Below are 18,627 nucleotides of genomic sequence, written 5' to 3'. Positions count from 1 at the left end.
CACTGATCCACATTTTAAATGCTTCTAGTCGTTTCCCTTCACTTCGTCGTAATGTTCATGTTTTTGCTCCACACAATGCCCCCCTATATAGAACGCATTTCACTAATCTCTTTCTTAGTTCTTTTTCCAGAGGTCCGCAGAAGATGCTCCTGTTCCTATTAAAAGCTTCCTTTGCCATTGCTATCCTCCTTTTAACTTCTGGCAGCAGCTCATGTTAGCACAGCCCAAGTATCTGAAGCTGTCCATTTGCTCTACTGCCTCATTTAGAATTCGCAAGTTTATCTATTTTTCTTCAGACAACCATGGTCTTCATCTTGTTTGCATTTATCTTCAGCCCATAGTCTACTATTCACAGCTGCCATTTAGCTGTTTAGTATCGTTTCCTCTTCTCTTAACAAGCCAAATCATCAGCAAATCTTACGCACTTTATTCTTCTTCCTCCTACTATCACCTCTCCCATGTTATAAAAACAGTTTTTCACTAAATCCTCCAAGTAGATGTTGAACAAATGTTGTGTCTTAATATAGTCGTTTGTTTTTATATAGACCTTACAGTATAGCATTTAGAAATAATTTTATCCTCCAAGAATCGTATCCTAAACCGCGATATTATTAATAATAACAGACATAATAAATTATAGTAACGATGGAAAACTAAAAGGAACGTAGAGTATACTAGGAATCGAAGTAGGCCACGTGTAGTTGTCCTATGTCGCTGCTAGCTCTTGCGTGATATCCAGCGGTTATTGTGTGGAAACGTATACGGTATTACGACATAAAGAATCGATAAATTTGACCAAGACCTTCATAAACCAGCCATGTGCAATAGCGTCTAGTCAATAAACAAGAGGTTAACAAGTGACAATAAACTGTTTTCAATCACGAAGAAGCATAATCTATTGCAATACAGAATATAGCGAACTTTGAAGTACTGCCAAATGGAAAAAGGAGCTTGACTTACCCCGTCCATGACTATGTAACAAATGAAATATTTAAAACCCATAACGTAAAGTAGATGTATAGTAAAAAATAACGTAAATAACGAAGTATTATTAATATATTTTCGGTACGAAGCTTAACAAACACCTCCCTCATTCAATAATGTAACTTCTATTAACAATGCTAACTCATTCAGCATAGAGACGTACAAATAGAAAATATTGCGACATAAAAAAAAAGATTTTGAGATTTTTACATAAAAGATTTCAATATCCCTAATTCCAATGGATGCGGTTTCACATAACCGTCCGTCCGTCTGTTTACAAGGATTTCTCGTGAACAACTGAAAGAATTTCTTCACATTTAATACCTACTAGTTAATTATTACTTTGAAACTACACAAAGAATTCGCCAGGAAACAGGTTCCGTTCTGATAAATTCCGTCGGTCGTTTAGTTTCATAGATCGAACGCGACTGCCGCGAAAATAGCTTCTACATTCCCCGCAACGGGGTCGGAAGGTTTTGTGTTGTGTAGTTTGGACAGATATGGGTGAATTCGGAAATGCATATAGAGTGTTACTTGGGAGGCCGGAAGCAAAAAGAGCTTTGAATAACATGTTTAATAGCTATTATATATATATATATATATATATATATATATATCTTCCTATAACCATTAGATATAAATATAGAGACATGCCTTGAGGCTTTATGAAACGACCCATTCTTTCATTAAGGTGCATTCTTGTACATAATTCATGTGAATTGTAACCTTGACCACAATTTTGTATTAAAATTTTATTATTGTTTATTGCTTATAAAATATGTATTTTGATACCAACTATAACCCTAATATACCTCAGGGTGAAATAGGGTTTATTAAATTGGATAATAAAAAAAAATAGAAAAAAAAAGAGCTTTGGGGAGGCCGAGACGTAGATGGAAGGATATTAAAATGGATTTGAGGGAGGTGGGATATGATGATAGATACTGGCTTAATCTTGCACAGGATAAGGACCGGGGCGGCAATGAACCTGCGGGTTCCTTAAAAGCCGTAGGCTAATTAAGTTTGGACAGATAACACAGGCTGAAGGGACGTCAAGGTTACAGAATTAGTATACAGCAGAGTTCCAGTTCAGTTTGTGATAATGCAGTAGATCAGAACAGCGAAACTTTTTTAATTATAGTCCCGTCGCTCTAATTTCCGGCAGCCAATCGCGTTGCAGGTCGGCTACATTTAAACGTGTGGGTCTTGTGATTCGTTGAGGAAGACGTTATTCATTTCTTAAGGCTCGATAAATACTTAATATAATCGCCCGCCATTTTGGCTCTTTCGTTGGCGTTCGCAGAAAGCACACGAACACGTTATTTTCCGCTCAATTATTTGCTGAATTACAGTGTGTTTGATTTATTATCATAGGAGCTACAACATGATAATGTTTAACGGTGTGGCAAATAGATTCCTCGTCTGGTAGCTCGGCAACGAAAGAACAAAAATGGCGAACGATACTACCTACCTAGACTTTATAGAGCCTTCACTTCCTAAGACATAAGCAAAGAGGAGGAGTCACGCCGGGAATAACAGCGTCGCGACTATAGTTCTATGTACGAAGAAATCGTACGAAAAGTGTTGTGCTGTATTTCTACTTCATTATACACACGGTGTCAAAAATATGAGCCTATATTAAACCCATATAAATTCCCGTAGTAAAAGTGAATTGGTTTCTTTCACTTTTTCCCGAAATTCTGGACTGTTGCATCATATGGTTGTCGAGTGCCAGGATACTGAAATTAGGTCCTCATTATGTATTTTCAATGTGTCGTTCACCATAATGGAGTGTGGGAAATAAATTAGACCAAAAAATCAAAATACAAAATCTTGTCAAGGATTACAGACAGAGTTGAAACACTAATGATCAATAAATATAGTAAAACATATCGAGATGTTCACCTCTTCGTCCTCGTCCTGCAGCAGAGCCACCAGCGTGTCGACGGTACTCAGTTCATCCAGTCTGCGCACGTTCTCCGGACTAATGGCGCACTTCCAGATGGCGCCCGTCACTGCAGCCAGCAAAGGCTTGTCCTCCCAAATGCTCTTGTCCTTCGCCAGCTTCACCAGGGGGTCCAGACCTCCATGCTGACGTACCAAGTCCCTTGTGATACTATCTTGGGCACACTATTTTGAAATAAAATAACTTTTATCATAATAAATTTGTATAAATAATTGATTAAATGGCGATCTTACTCGTGTTAATTGTGTAAGCATGTGCGGCTTACAGCTGTTTCGGTGCTTCTTCACACCATCCTCAGAGCCAACTATATCTCGGCGTCATCTCGAACTTCGCTGCCTGTTGTGTGGGTGCGTTCGATTGTTGAAAATTGTTTAAATGTGGTGTCAAATAGTGTGTGTGTTCTGAAATTGATCTGTGTGTTGAGAATTTGATCAGGGTGTGTTTTAGTGTGTCTGTATATTTCATATTGAAATATCCATGACATGGAAATCCTACACATACAACCCAAATCCAAAAACTCAACACATTAGAACAATATGAAATATACAGACACACTAAAACACACTCTGATCAAATTCTCAACACACACATCAATTTCAGAACACACACACTATTTGACACCACATTTCAACACTTTTCAACAATCGAACACACCCACATAACAGGCAGCGAAGTTCGAGATGACGCCGAGATCTAGTAGGCTCTGAGGATGGTGTGAAGAAGCACCGAAACAGCTGTAAGCTGCACATGCTTACACAATTAACACGAGTAAGATCGCCATTTAATTAATTATTTATATTCAAGTGTTAAAAGTAGTGTACGAAAGATTCAACATGGATAAATTTGTACAGCTTATATTATGTAAGAAGAATCCAATATATTCTGTGTATCATAGTTAAAACAGACATTTTCAATGTCTGCGACACTGTAATAAAGAGCGTGTTTATAAAGCGTGTTTCCGCTTCATTTGTAATGTTCGATCCTATGATATATCTCACTTTCTTTCGAGAAGTTATCGTCGCATAGGAAACATGAGAGAAGAAATCTACACCCGCTTCCTCTCTCATATTAAATTATGTAGACTTCATCCCCCTCTTATTTATTCGTCCGTTTTCATACTCTCTCTCTCGTTATTATAATATTAATATACGTTGGATAATCGTCCACCTCTGTTTCGGCATATGGACGAGAGGCCAGCAGCCGGCTGGTCGGCCATGGGTTGTCGTATCTCAGATTTATTTATTTTTAATCTTATAATTGAGGCATTCTCTGGAACAAGAACTTAACTACGAAATCTTGAATTTGAGATACAGAATCAAACTTTTTAGATATAAGTAATTGATTAACTAGCGGAAATTACTCGTGTTAATTATGTAAGTCTGTGCTACTTACAGCTGTTTCGGTGCTTCATCACACCATCCTCAGGATCTACTATATCTCGGCGTCATCTCGAACTTCTCTGCCTGTTGTGTGGGTGCGTTTGATTGTTGAAAGGTGTTGAATAGTGGAGTCAAATAGTGTGTGTGTGTGTGTGTACTGAAGTTGATCTATGTGTTGAGAATTTGATCGGGGTGTGTTTTAGCGTGTTTGTATATTTCTTATTGTTCTAGTGTGTTGAGTTTTTGGTTCTTGGGTTGTACTGTATGTGTAGGATTTCCATGTCCCCATTTATGTTATTGTATGTATGGTTAGCATTGGTTATGTGATCGGCGTATGTAGATGTATTGTGTCCTCTGGTTATTGCTTTAATGTGTTCTTTGTAGCGTGTTTGGAATGATCTGACTGTCTGTCCAATGTAGAACTTGTCGCAACTATTACATGTGAGTTTGTATACACCTGTGTGGTCATATTTATTTGTTTGTGTTTTTTTTGTATGTTAATCAATTACTTATAATCAAGTGTTAAAAGTAGTGTACGCAAGATTCAAAATGGATTTTTAGATATGGTATTTAACAGCACTGCGCAGAACTGCATTCAAATGTTTCTAGAGGGCGCTGTGTTTGTTGGAGGTAAATAATATTTTGTCAGGAGGGAGATGTGTTAAGGATTTCATATATGCTAGAAACGGAAAAAAAAAAAAAAAAAAACAACGTAACGTAACGTACGTTAAGGTCTTATTCGTTTTATTCCAGGGAATGCTTCAATTTATCTCCAGTTTCTTTTTTAGATTTGTAGGATATTTCATTTGTCAGCTAAGTTTGTAGTATACATACATACATACATACATACATACATACATACATACATACATACATACATACATACATACATACATACATACATACATACATACATACGAATATTACGACATTCTACTAACTAAATATCGTTAAGTGATGTTTTCAAAATTAGCACTGAATCTTCCGTCTGAAGTTCGTATCTTCAGTGTGGGGAGACACTTGGGAATTTCATGAATATTATCTTGATTACACACATGGTGTGAAAAAATACAAGGTTACAATTCACAAACAATAATATCCTGACATAAAGCAAAAGGAAATGAGAAAACTTACTTTGAATATGGCTGAGGCGCAATGCTTCTTCAACTCCATGTCGTTGTCAGACAGATGTCTAACCATGTCTGCTATCATACCTTCCGTCTGCACTGCAAGCTGGTATTCATTCTACAAACAAACACGTTACGCTGGAAAATTGATTTGAAATAAGTTGGTACGAGACTAGCCAGGCAGGAGAAGGAAAGAAGGAAAGTTAACTAAGAGCTATGAGGATCAAGACATTAAAATTTATTAATTTTTCTTCAATTTCCATGTAATTACATTAGCAATTTCGTTCTGAATCAATTAACATGCAACATTTATATTCCACCATTTTAACTACCTTAATAATAATTAACGTTATGAAGGAGTTGTACTGTTCTCTTTTATATTTAGTAAATGAAATACTACCTTTTTCACTTAAGAAAAGGGGCTCGCGGTAGCATCACGGTTATGGCATTACCACAGTCTACATTACGTGATTCTGAGAAATGAGCGCTGTGTGCTTTAAAGAGCGCGTCTTGCGAGCGCTCTGACGTATGTGTACTGTACGTCATTCAGTGTCGGTGCAGTGGTGACTCTGCAGTATGATGGCGAACTTTGAAGACGGAGCTTCCGCTCATACACTAAAGCGGCCCGCTACTCCCAATGCTTTTAATGTGTCATGGGAGGAGGAATTCTTTTTGGTAGAGAGCAGTGGATTAGCAAAGTGTTTAATTTGGCATAAAACACTCCAACTGATTAAGAAGTTCAATATTCAACGGCATTATTCTTTACAACATGCTACTGAATATGACAAATATGTTGGTAATGAACGCCATAAATTGATACAACTTAAAAAAATGCTTCTCAGATACATTATATTAGAGTATCTATTTGATATTTGCATTGCATTATAGGTTATTATACATTTAGTAATAATTATATCATTTTAAATTATACAAGTATTATGATATATCATAGTATAGTAGGCTATATTACAGTTCATGATATATCATATATCATATTATATATCATGAACTGTAATATACTATACTATGATATATCATAATATTTGTATAATTTAAAATTATATATTACTAAATGTATTATAATAACTTATAATGCAATATAAATATCGAATAAATACTCTAATATAATGTACCTGAGAAACATTTTCTTTAAGTTGTATTAATTTATGGTCACGTCACGTCACGTCACGTCACGTCACGTCACGTCACGTCACGTCACGTCACGTCATATTATATATCATATCATATCATATCATATCATATCATATCATATCATATCATATCATATCATATATCATATATCATATCATATCATATCATATATCATATCATATCATATCATATTATATTATATTATATTATATTATATTATATTATATTATATTATATTATATTATATTATATTATATATTAACAGGATGACAATAATGCACTTAGTGAATCGGCTATGAGAATTAGCTACAAAATTTGCCACGAAATTGTAAAGGAATTGAAAACATTCAACGAAGGTGAATTCATCAAGCGATGTTTAATTATATTGGCAGATGAACTCTGTCCACAGCAAGTAGGGGAAGTGGAAGCCATAAGCCTTCTCGTAGAACCGTGGTGAGGAGATTGCAGTATATGCATATGAGTTATGTAAATAAGCGTAATGATTTGTATGTGTGCATAGAGCGAAGTTTATTTCATTAAATTCATGAGTGTTATAAATTCTGTAATGTACAATGGATTGATGTAATATCCTTATAAACTATTATGTACTGACAGACCGAATGACTAGAACAACCGTGGCTCTTGTTATATTAATGCAGGGAAGGTAGCTGTAATGCGAGTCCGCCACTGCGTGAGCGTTCTGCTCTGGCTTGGAATTGAAGTGCCTTGCGGAGCGAGAGCAGCTCTGGCAGACTAAATGGAGCCGCTCTCATGCCCGGCCCTGCTCTATTATATACAGTTACGAAGCTCAATATGTAATATATGCATCCATAGATAGTTGCGAACCACTAGGATCGCTAGTATCGCCTCATTACAGACAATGCGAAATAGTACCTGCACAGTCTACTGTTCCTAGCAACCTCAAAAACTCAAGCTTCGTGACTGTATATATTAGACTGTGGCATTACTCTACAAGCAGGAAGATCGGGGATTCGATTCCCGATGAGTTCGTGGATGTTTTCATTGATCTAATCCTTTCGGTCGTACTATGGGCCTGGGGTTAATTTCAATGAGTACCAAGGATGTAGAATAACATCCGTACTGCTAGTCTGTAGATTACTTCGTGAGGTTGTAGCATACGATATTACAAGAATATTCACTGTAAGATCTCGAAATTAATGTGTAACAAAAACAGCTTGGCCTATGTACCAATTTATTTGTTCAGGAATTGCAGCCAAGTGATATTGCAAGTAGAGAAAATTTCTGCAATTGAGTGTTGGATAAAGTTAATAATTGCTCTAGATTAGATTAGATTAGATTTATTTATTTAACCTGGTAGAGATAAGGCCGTCAGGCCTTCTCTGCCCCTCTACCAGGGGATTACAACTATAACATGAACAATAAGATTACAATTAATATTAAATTTACAATTACAATTACAATAAAAATTAAAGTACGACAAGAATACCTGATTAATGAAAGCTAGACATTTTATCATAGAAGTTAAGAACAAAGAATATTTTTGTATTTACTAAATTACAAATTAAACCTACAATAACAAAATTCTATGGTGATGAAATTACCGGATATTGAGATATTTTGTGGTAGATTAAAAGAACTATTTACAAGAAACCATGACTGAACGAGTCTCAATTACTGACCAAGTGCCTAGTAAGTTTGCGTTTGAATTGAATTTTATTTCGACAGTCCCTGATGCTAGCAGGTAACGAATTCCAGAGTCTTGGCAGGGCTATTGTGAAAGAGGATGAGTATGAGGAGGTGCAATGGGATGGTATTGTTAGTATTGTTTCATGGCGAGAGCGTGTGTTCAGATTGTGGTGGGAAGAAAGGTAAGTGAAGCGAGATGACAGGTACGAAGGAATAGAAGAGTTCAAGATTTCGAAGAGAAAGAGAAGTGAATGTAAATTTCTTTTCTTATCTAGTTTAAGCCAACCTATTGCTTCCAGGGATGGGGTAATATGATCATATTTACGAACATTGCTTACAAAACGTACACACAAATTATGAGCACGTTGAAGTTTCATTTTGTTGTCGCTGGAAAGGTCAGTCAGTAAAATGTCAGCATAGTCAAAATAGGGAAATACAAGGGTCTGCACAAGGGACTTTTTTAAGCAAGAGGGAAGATGAACATTTATCCTTTTTAGCACATGAATAATAGAATATACTTTTCTGCAGGTTTCTGTGATTTGCATGTCCCAGTTGAGATTATTATCCATGTGAATGCCAAGATTTTTTACCGAAGAACTGAAAGGGATATGCACTGTACTTACTTTAACGGGGGAAATGTCGAGGTGCTTTACAGCGTCGGTTTGCCGTTTGTGTCCTAATATGATTGCTTGTGTCTTTCCAGGATTGATATTAAGATGGAATTTCTTTGTCCATGTCACAATCGAGTCAATGTCTTTGTTCAATTTATCTATAGCGTCATTTATTCGATCTAAGCGGGAAGAGATGTAGCATTGAAGGTCGTCAGCATACAAGTGATAGTTACAATGCCTTACATGAGATGTAATATCACTGACATATATTGTGAACAACAATGGTCCGAGTACCGAACCCTGTGGTATACCTGATGTTATGTTAAGCCAGGAAGAGCTTCGATTCCCGGATACAACACATTGTTGTCTTTCCCGTAAGTAGGATTCGAACCAACTCACAGCAGTCTCTGACAAATGCAGATTTCTCAATTTATGGGTGAGCAGGTCGAAATTTACAGAGTTGAAAGCTTTGCTAAGGTCAAGAAGTGTTAGTATTGTTACTTTATTAGATTCGATTGCTTCACGAATGTCTTCTGTCACTTTATTGATCAACATTCAATTTTTTCACGGATGAAGCATGGTTTCGTTTACATGGTCTTATATCAGCACAGAATAACAGACACTAGGATGCAGAAACACCTAGATTAAAAAATTGATGTACTGTACGCGTAATGCTTATAGAATTATAGGGCTTATATATTTTTTTTAATACCGTAAATGTGCAGAGGTACAGGATAACATAATCACACTATTCCTAGAAGAATTACCTGACATTGAATGCACAAAGGCATTTTTTCAACAAGACACCGCTACAATGCATACTGCTGATCTCTCGTTAGCATTGAGAACATTTTTTAAATAGGTAATCAGTAAATAAATATGGCCAGCGCGACTCCCGGATCTCAACTTATGCGATTTCTATTTATGGGGAACTTAAGGAAAGTAACGGGTGAAATTCAGGTAATTTTCATTCAAAAATAGTATTTTTTTGTAAAGAATAAATCAGCAATCTCTTATTTATATGTTGAGCAAGTTTCAATGCCCTGCGGCGCTCGAAAGCATAAAAATTACGCACATATATAGGGAAGATCAGGTAACTTGATACCCTAAGGGTGAAACCTAACCATTTTTCCCCCATTACTACAAATGCTAGTGGATTATGGTGATTTTCTAGTTTGAAGGTTGAATTTTCTTTTGCCAACTTCGTTTCGAATTTCGATACTGACAAATACTATAAATGGTAGTGATTTTGTAACCGGTATGTTGGCAGCTGAGGCAAATATCGACAATATTTGCCGGTACTGGAGTTCCATGAAATTAAAATTGTACTAGATTTCTCAGCCGGTTACTGGAAGATAGTGAAATTCGAACTTATTAATAATTAATTAATATTAGTATTAATATTAATACATAATAGTTATGTTATGTGTTGCGTTGTGGTTATAATTCAAGAATAGTCAGATAAGTACGAATGAATATAATATACTTGGGCGTGATAATGCACGTGGGTAATGGATAGAAATATTATTTCAAATTTTAATGAATTTCTTTCGTGTTTAGATTTTTATTACTATGTGAAAAAAATGAAATAGTATTGCAGTGACTCCTCCAAGGAAGAAAATGTGTGGCATTCAGAGTACGCTTCAGAAATCTGTAGTTCACGTGTATAATGAGTTGAAGAAAGAAGATAATTAAGAAGGAATTATGCTAACGGAGACAGCAATTTCAACCAGAATAGGACAATTATTAGGAGTAAGTATTCTTAAGCATACATTTCAAAGTGGTATTCAGTTTTAGGAGTTTGCACTAATAATTTCATGATTGTGGTCAAACAAAAGAAAATTTTTAGGTTAGGCCTAATGTTTAATCAAGTCAGTGATTTTCATATTGCCAAACTAAATACATTTAAGATACTGTAATACTGCAGTAGGTGATAGCTTAAATACATTTACAAATTAGACGAACAAGTAATCAAACAGCACGAAAGTAAATTTCCAGTTTTCTCTTTTGGTATTAAATTAACCGTTCAGATCACAATTTACATGCCACATCGGCCGAAGAAAATACAAGTCATATTGTAATTATTAACTTGATATTGCAGCAAATATTACATGAATGTTGGCCTGTTATGGTGCTTAAAAATAATTCAGTTTTATATAATAACTATATAACATACTCTATAAAGCATAGGAACGTTGACTCTGGCTGAATAATTTATTCATGACTGGTCTAAGTAATATTAAATATGGTGTTTCTTCAGAAAAGCTACCCCACCCAAAGTACTTGTTAAGATATAACACTCGAGAGGACGAGGACGCACTACTGGGAAACTAACCATTTCTCTTCGTCCTGGACCTCTCGCATGTTATATTGGTAATTAGTAACAAGTTTGAGGGAGGGACTACAACAATGCATTAGAATATACAGGTAAGTGTCAAAGGATTTTTGTGCTGAAAGTATTTGTGGCTGTGCACTAAAACCACGTGTTCATCACTATGTAAATATCACAGAAATCAATTAAACAAAATAAAATTATGCCTTCTTTGGTGTAGCTTTTCTGGAGAATTACCTAAATATTAGCCTACTTAAACCTATCGTAGACCCAACCTAACATGTTGATCATTTTCTATTCATATAGCTGTAAATGTTGGTATTATGCATGAATTTTATGATATAACAATTTTTAGAAGTATTATGTTATTGTTTGTTATTACAGCTTGGCTTAACTACAGCCACGAAAGTGATAAATTCACACAAGGGGACCCCACTCGTGACACCAGGAAAACATAGACTACGTAAACATCCAGTGACTGATGCTGATGATTTTACGAAAGATGCAATTGCGAGATTTATTTATGACAAGTTACATAAAGGTAGGGAAGTTACAGGAATTATTGTGTTGATTTATGCAATGTAATTCTGATATTAGTCATAGGCCTATGTATAAAAATATGGCATAATTTTCATTTACTGTTACAGGGGAAGTACTAACAGCAGCAAAAGTTCTGGAACATATGAATGATGATTATGAAACATATTTATTTAGAGTATCCTTATCATCGGTGAAAAAAATTTTGAAAGAGATGAAATTTCTATGGAGCAAAGGGGATCCTTATACACATGTATGAGAAAGTGATGTTATTCGTTTTTAAGAGAATATATAAGAAATGTGGAGCGTGAGAACCCTAAACCCGTAGTATTCTTGGATGAGACTTGGATTTTTATGAATGGTAAATTTCAATGTATTGTGAGACATTGAGTGATTGAATTTTTTACTAACAAATAGATTAACACTTATGTGGAATATGAAATTGCAATTAATATAGGCTACTAGTAATGAATTCAGGTGGGAACAACATGTTTTGCAATTAATAGTTTCATATTATAACTAGAGGTTAGTTATAAAATTCTTGAACGGTTTTCCTGTCTTTAAAATTTTTGTGTCTCTTAGAGTGTCAATGTGAATTGCTTTTCTCTCTCTGTTTTTTTAAGTATGATCACCCACTTATTCATGAAATAAACCAGGTGAAGTTTCCAGTGACATGAATGGTGTTATTCATAGACCAACAAATGAGGGTGGAAGATTAGATGCCGGAACGAAAGGTGGATTTATACAAGGTAAGTTATATTGATTTATATTTTACATAAATTTGGCAAGAGTAATTTTTTAAATCAGGGTACAAAAATATAAAAATTGGTGACTAAATAAAAACGTGGGAAAGCCTTTCACCAAAGAGGATCTCATGTCATGTCATGTCATGTTATGTTATGTTATGTTTTATTTTCTTTATTTAAATGCTGTGAATTCATGTGACGTAATTATATGCCCAGGTATAATTTTTATTGCAGGTGCTGATTTAATTTTTTCATGCAATTGAAAGAAAAGTCAGGACTACCATAGTGCTATGAATAGCCCTGTAGTTGAGAAGTGGGTGCAAACACAGTTGTTGACCTGAGAACATTAGGGCAATGCGTTATTGTCATGGATAGTGCTGCATATCATAGCAGACTTGTGAAAAATCAGCCAACAACAAAATGGAGGAAAGAACAGCTACTGGTGATTGCAACTGAATATAATAGATTTATTGTACTAAATGATAAGAGTTGTACTAATTGATAAGAGTTGATGGTGTGAAATCACCTTTTGATATAACATTGCAATATTAATTTCCATACTTCACAGTCATTATTATTATTATTATTATTATTATTATTATTATTATCTTTACTACTACTACTACTACTACTACTACTTATAGATGCTACTTTTTTCTTTCAGGTGAAATTGAATCTACATAAGAATCCTAAAACAACAGAGCCTTGCCAATTACTGTTCTGAAGCGGCCTTGTCTTATGTGTTGTGTCTATATACAATTAATTCTTTCAGTTTTTTTTCCCCTTTAATGTAATGAAGTTGTTGGTTGATTGATACCAAGTGTTCAGCAGTTGATGTCATTTGTTATCTTGCACTCCAATATTTAACCAGATGATTGAAAGCTGTGTAAAGTTAAACAGTCAAGACAATGATCCATATCTTCATTGAGATTTCAGAAATGGCATGGGGAGATTCTGAAATATCAGTTCTTTGTAAATATTTGAGACAATCATGGCCTGTGATAATATGAGTACTGCCACTGTAGATTTTCATAGAAGTTCAGTTATTAAATTAGGTGTATTATTTTTACTATGTATTGTACTATATTTTTGTTTCGCTTAATTGATGAATTATATATGCTGTAAATTGAATAGTAGACTGTAGGTCTATAGCTTAACTGATGAATTGTATGTGCTGTAAATTAAATAGTAGGCTGTATACCACAAGTGATGAATTGTTTATGCTTGTAATGTGAAGTAATTTGCATGATATTTATTATCAGTTTCTGTATATTTCAACTGATTGAATTGTTTATACTTTTAAATTGAATTAACTTGCTTGCTATGTATTATATTTTATAGCTTAACTGATGAATAATTGTTTAGGTTTGTCAATTTAATAATCTGAGTGCCATGTACTTCATATTTTTAGTGGAGCCACCAATGTAGCTTAGTCGGTAGACTCGTTGGCCTGCAAATTCAGAGCTGCACTCGAGGATAGTTTGGATCCCCCATTTGGTCTGATTAGTTGGTTTCTTCTGAGGATTTTCCTCCATCGTGGAGCAGACGCCGGATGGCCTATTGCAATTTTTTCATTTGCTTTAGAATCATTCCGATTTTTGTTACCACATTGTCATGTTCTGATCTTGTTATTCTTTTAACAGTGTGGTAAGATGCAGGTATAGATAACCTTACAGTAATTTTGCTACCTTTCAGCTACCTCATTACCTCCCACTCCATAAAGTTCATGGATCCACGGAAGTACCAGTCGTCGATGTAATTCGACCATTTTGCTTAAAATATTAAAACACTGTAAAATATTGAGATTTCATGCTGTTACGTCCATTACTGCAGCAAGAACATCTGATTTTGAATCTGATAGTATGACAGCCTTCTCAGATTTATGAAGTCGATACTGGAGATTTTGTAAGCTTAAAAGTGTATCTAAATTTTCACTATCAAAATTAGTCAGTGTTTGAAGTTAGTTAGTTAGTTAGTGGCTTTTAAAAAGGGCGCGTCAGCTACTATGGCTATTTGCGCCCTTATCTAAAATCTTTCACTAAACACAAACACAATACAATAACCAGAATGTTTAAAAAGCTAAAAAGCGTTGTCACGGTTAAAATGGGGCAAACAAGTGTTTGAATATAATTCCCTGTAAAAGGGAATATACTGGTATTGTACTACAACACCACTACATCTATGGCTTGGTAAACAGGATCCATCTATAAAAAATACTGTATGTAGTCACTCACTGACCAGATCATTTATCGTTTCTAATGATTTTTAAAATGTCTGGAGAAGTATCACATTTCTTAACATCATCTGTTAAAGTTACCTTATATACTATTCATTTTGAAATAACTTGGGATTGTGTTTTATTAGTAAAGTTTCCCTTAATTGAGCAAGTTTGAGTTCTCCAAGTAGAGTCAAAAAGTCTGTTGGGATTTTGGCTCAGTTTATTAATATTTGTGGACTGTGATTTTTTGTTCTAGACAACCATATTATCTGCAAATGATGAGATTATCATAAGATCTATTTCTTTAGTTAGACCATCGACATTAATATTGGAAAATGTATTCCTGAAAACAACAATGTGGGAAGCCCAGATGAATCTGTCTCTATTTACATATTTGTGACAATGAATCAAATAATCAAGTCACTGACCCAGTGTAACACTTTATCATGGACACCCTAAGTTTGCAATTTCTTAAGTGATTTATATCTACAGAGCCATATGATCCTTGAAAATAAATTAAAATTGTTAAGTTGTTTTGTTTTCTGTTTAAAATATCTTTAATATCTTGACTAAAATTTAAAATCTGTCCATTTGTTTAATGCAATTCTCTAAAGTCAACCCAATAAAATGAAAGTTAGTTACTAGATTCCAGGAACCAATTCAATCTATGAAATCATCTCTTCCATAATTTTGGCTATCATACTAGTAAGTGGTATCTGTCGATAACTCGAAAAGATATTAGTTGAATAATTGCTTTTCGAAATTGATGTTATGATAGATTTTCTCCAGACAGATATTGTATTTTAGATGAGATTACAAGATAAAAGTAGTGAGTTTGCTTGTTTGCCAACATGTTTAAGAAAATCAGCATGTGTATTGTCTGGACTTGGAGATGTTTTGGGTCTTATGTTATTAAATTAATAGTAATATTCAGTTCTTGATTAAATATTGTTATATAAAGTAGATAGTAGATTTAATATTTCTTTCAGTTTTTCCTTAATAGTCTGACGTACACAGATAAAACTAACAACCACACCACCAACTAATCTAATAGAAATTAAAATATAATTAAATGTAGAAAAAGTAATTAAAATTATAAATACACGTAATAAACCATAACCCCCTAATTTCAACAATATACTATTTTATTCCCTTTTACAACTTGTAGATAATTATTAATTATAATTATTACTTATTAGCATAATATTTATTGAACTTATTGGCTATTTCACTTCGTTTGAAAGATGTTATTGTGTACAAAAAGCATTTTTTGATGATCGTTTCATGCTGTATGTTGTGTATAAATCTATGATTTCTGGCCATCTGTTCTGTGTAATCCATCTTTTGTATAGAATTAATAAAATATTCTTTTGGTAGTAATTATTTTATTAATTGAGTATTTAATTTTCACCAGCTCACATTTCTTGAATCATTTGCTTTTTCTTATTTAAATTTAGGACACAAGAGCCAAAAAGAGACTTCACAGTTATGTATCATACATTTTTTCAATGACAGACGTGGAGTTGCAGAAATAATAAGTGTAAGTGTAGCATTATTAAGCAATTTACAAACAAATGAAATCTTTAAAAAGGTATCTAGAAGTGAAATTACTTATGGCTTTTAAGGACCAAAATTATTTTTGTAAGTTGATTTATTATTATTTCAGTTTTAGCCTAGTTGTATTATCCATTTCCTTACTAATTTCAAAAGATAATCAGAAGTTCATTCGAATTCCAACCAAAAGTCAATTGGTTATTAATTTATCTACCTTTAGGAAGTACAGTATATGTACGCTGGAATCTTTGAAGTGAAGTGACAATAATTTAATTGGTCTTGGAACAGATTTGATTCTTGAATATTATATACTATACTTTGTTGTATATTTACGTCTAGTAACCTATTAATGCTAATACTAATAATAATGTAAAGGAATAAAAGAATAGAACATAGCAATACATTTCTCATTATTATTGAAACTATTTAGAATAACCTTCCAACATTAAGGTAAAGTACTGTGAGTAAAGAAGTCATTCAGTACATAGGATCGTGATTTTACTACATGTGGTGATATCTGGTAACAGTTGGCAACACTGACAAGGCGGAAATATTTGCTGTTTGGGAACTGAACTTACGTGATCCTCACTATATAAATGGTTGCACCCTTGAATTTCTATTCCATGCATATTTCACAAGATCTTTTCTCACACTTTTTTTTCAGCACATTTCGTCAGGTTCGAAGCATAAAGGCTCTTCCAATTTTGATGCTAGGAACATGAAATTTTTAAGTATGTTCTATACACTTCGGTTAACAAAATAACGCATTGGTTTTATGATTAAATGAATACTTTTTGAAATAAAAAATTAAATATTCCTAGTGGCAATGGAAAATTTCTATTTTTATATATGCAATGGTTATAAAAATATTTTCCCCCTTTTTGTAGTAAAGAGTAGAAAAACTAGTGCATGATTTTTTTTTCTGAATATGCCACTGGTTTTGCAAAAACATTAAAACATTTTACTGAAAAATTGAGCGACACATTTCATTTTGAAATATACAATTTTTTTTTTTTCAAAATATTTTCTGTTCTTTATTTTTCTATATATATTTTTAACACTTGTGTATCACTGATTAAATTGCAAACTTCTTTACCGTGTTAATATTTAATATTTACCTTCCTTGACTAGTTTCGAAGTTTTTTTGGGACAATGAAGCACAAGACTTCGAAACTAGTCAAGCAAGGTAAAATACTAAATATTAACACGGTAAAGAAGTTTGCAATTTAATCAGTAAAATCTTTTTGTTAATACTTAGAAACTAATTGACTCACAGAAATAAAACTTCACCATATCATTATCTATCACACCATGATTAAGTGTACAAAAATTAAGGACGTGGCTTAAAAAATGTACAAAATAGAAACATCTCCCTTCACCCTCTTAAAATTGAACTGTATCGGAATAACCCGAATGCATTGGAAGATTTAAAGAAAATATAAGAAGGGAAATTTCAGCAATTTCATAAGATATATGCGATTTAATGCACCTCTCTTAAATTGTGCGATATATATATATATATATATATATATATATATATATATATATATATACATACATACATACATACATACATACATATATATACAGGGACATCATTTTATTTTTACTTCAATTTTTATTGTACCTGAGTTTTTGAATGTACTTCACTACAAGCCCTTCTACTAAGGAAGTTCCAACTCCACACAGAACCAAGACCGCAGATAGTAAGCAGTACTGAGTTACTGAGTATAGTACGTTCCAGAAATATGTTCGCGTATTCCAGTGACGAACGAGCTTTCAATATTGAATCATATTTTCACACAGGTACTGTCCGTTTGCCTACGTCGCATCCCGATTTCCCCCACCTGCTTCTGCTCGCCCCTCTGTAAAAGCTGGGCTGCCTTAGCTCTTTTCCGAAAACATTAATTTCTCTTAGGAATTGGACGTTTACGTAATATTATACAGCTGTTTAATTTAACTTAAATAAAAGGGCCTCGTTAAGTAATTAACTGTCACGTGATTTCCTCCCTTTCTACAATCCTGCGGCATAACAACTTGGACGGACAGTAGATAGCATGTCTGAGTAATTTTATATTTTCGGGTCGGGCAGAAGTGAAGATTGAATTCACAGTACGTAGAGTAGGTACAGAATTATTTCAACATGAGTTACTAGTACGAAGGACGAAACTGGCAATTGGAATTAGATGCAATAGTCTATAGTGCGATAATATGCACAAAAGAACTGAAGCCTGTATCGAAATGAACGGCCACCATTTTCAAAATTGTGTTTAAATATTCATATTATGATTAATTATTTTTCAATTTAACTTCTTTCTCTATATTGTACGCTAATGTGCTGTAGACAGTATAC

The 18,627-nt window shown here is 33.9% G+C and overlaps 1 protein-coding gene and 1 long non-coding RNA gene across 4 annotated transcripts in view; one reads left to right on the top strand and one right to left on the bottom strand.

Moving 5' to 3' along the window:
* gudu (Armadillo repeat-containing protein gudu) overlaps nucleotides 1-18,627 on the bottom strand; it is an 88,203-nt gene that overhangs the window by 39,417 nt on the left and 30,159 nt on the right. For all 3 annotated transcript variants that reach the window (XM_069844245.1, XM_069844249.1, XM_069844248.1), the window contains exons 6-7: nucleotides 5,464-5,574; nucleotides 2,890-3,114 (exon numbers count right to left, since the gene is read on the bottom strand). In XM_069844245.1, the coding sequence (XP_069700346.1) occupies nucleotides 2,890-3,114; nucleotides 5,464-5,574 (336 nt within the window). The remainder of the gene's footprint in view (nucleotides 1-2,889; nucleotides 3,115-5,463; nucleotides 5,575-18,627) is intronic.
* Nucleotides 9,972-16,392, top strand: LOC138712438 (uncharacterized). The gene is made up of 6 exons (XR_011335711.1): nucleotides 9,972-10,639; nucleotides 11,604-11,760; nucleotides 11,867-12,117; nucleotides 12,380-12,505; nucleotides 12,737-12,944; nucleotides 13,167-16,392. It is a non-coding gene; the product is annotated as an uncharacterized lncRNA (long non-coding RNA).

Source organism: Periplaneta americana, chromosome 13 (assembly GCF_040183065.1).
Source record: "Periplaneta americana isolate PAMFEO1 chromosome 13, P.americana_PAMFEO1_priV1, whole genome shotgun sequence".
Lineage (NCBI taxonomy): Eukaryota > Metazoa > Arthropoda > Insecta > Blattodea > Blattidae > Periplaneta > Periplaneta americana.
Note: the sequence above shows the minus strand (reverse complement) of the source record. Positions and strands in the feature narration are given on the sequence as shown.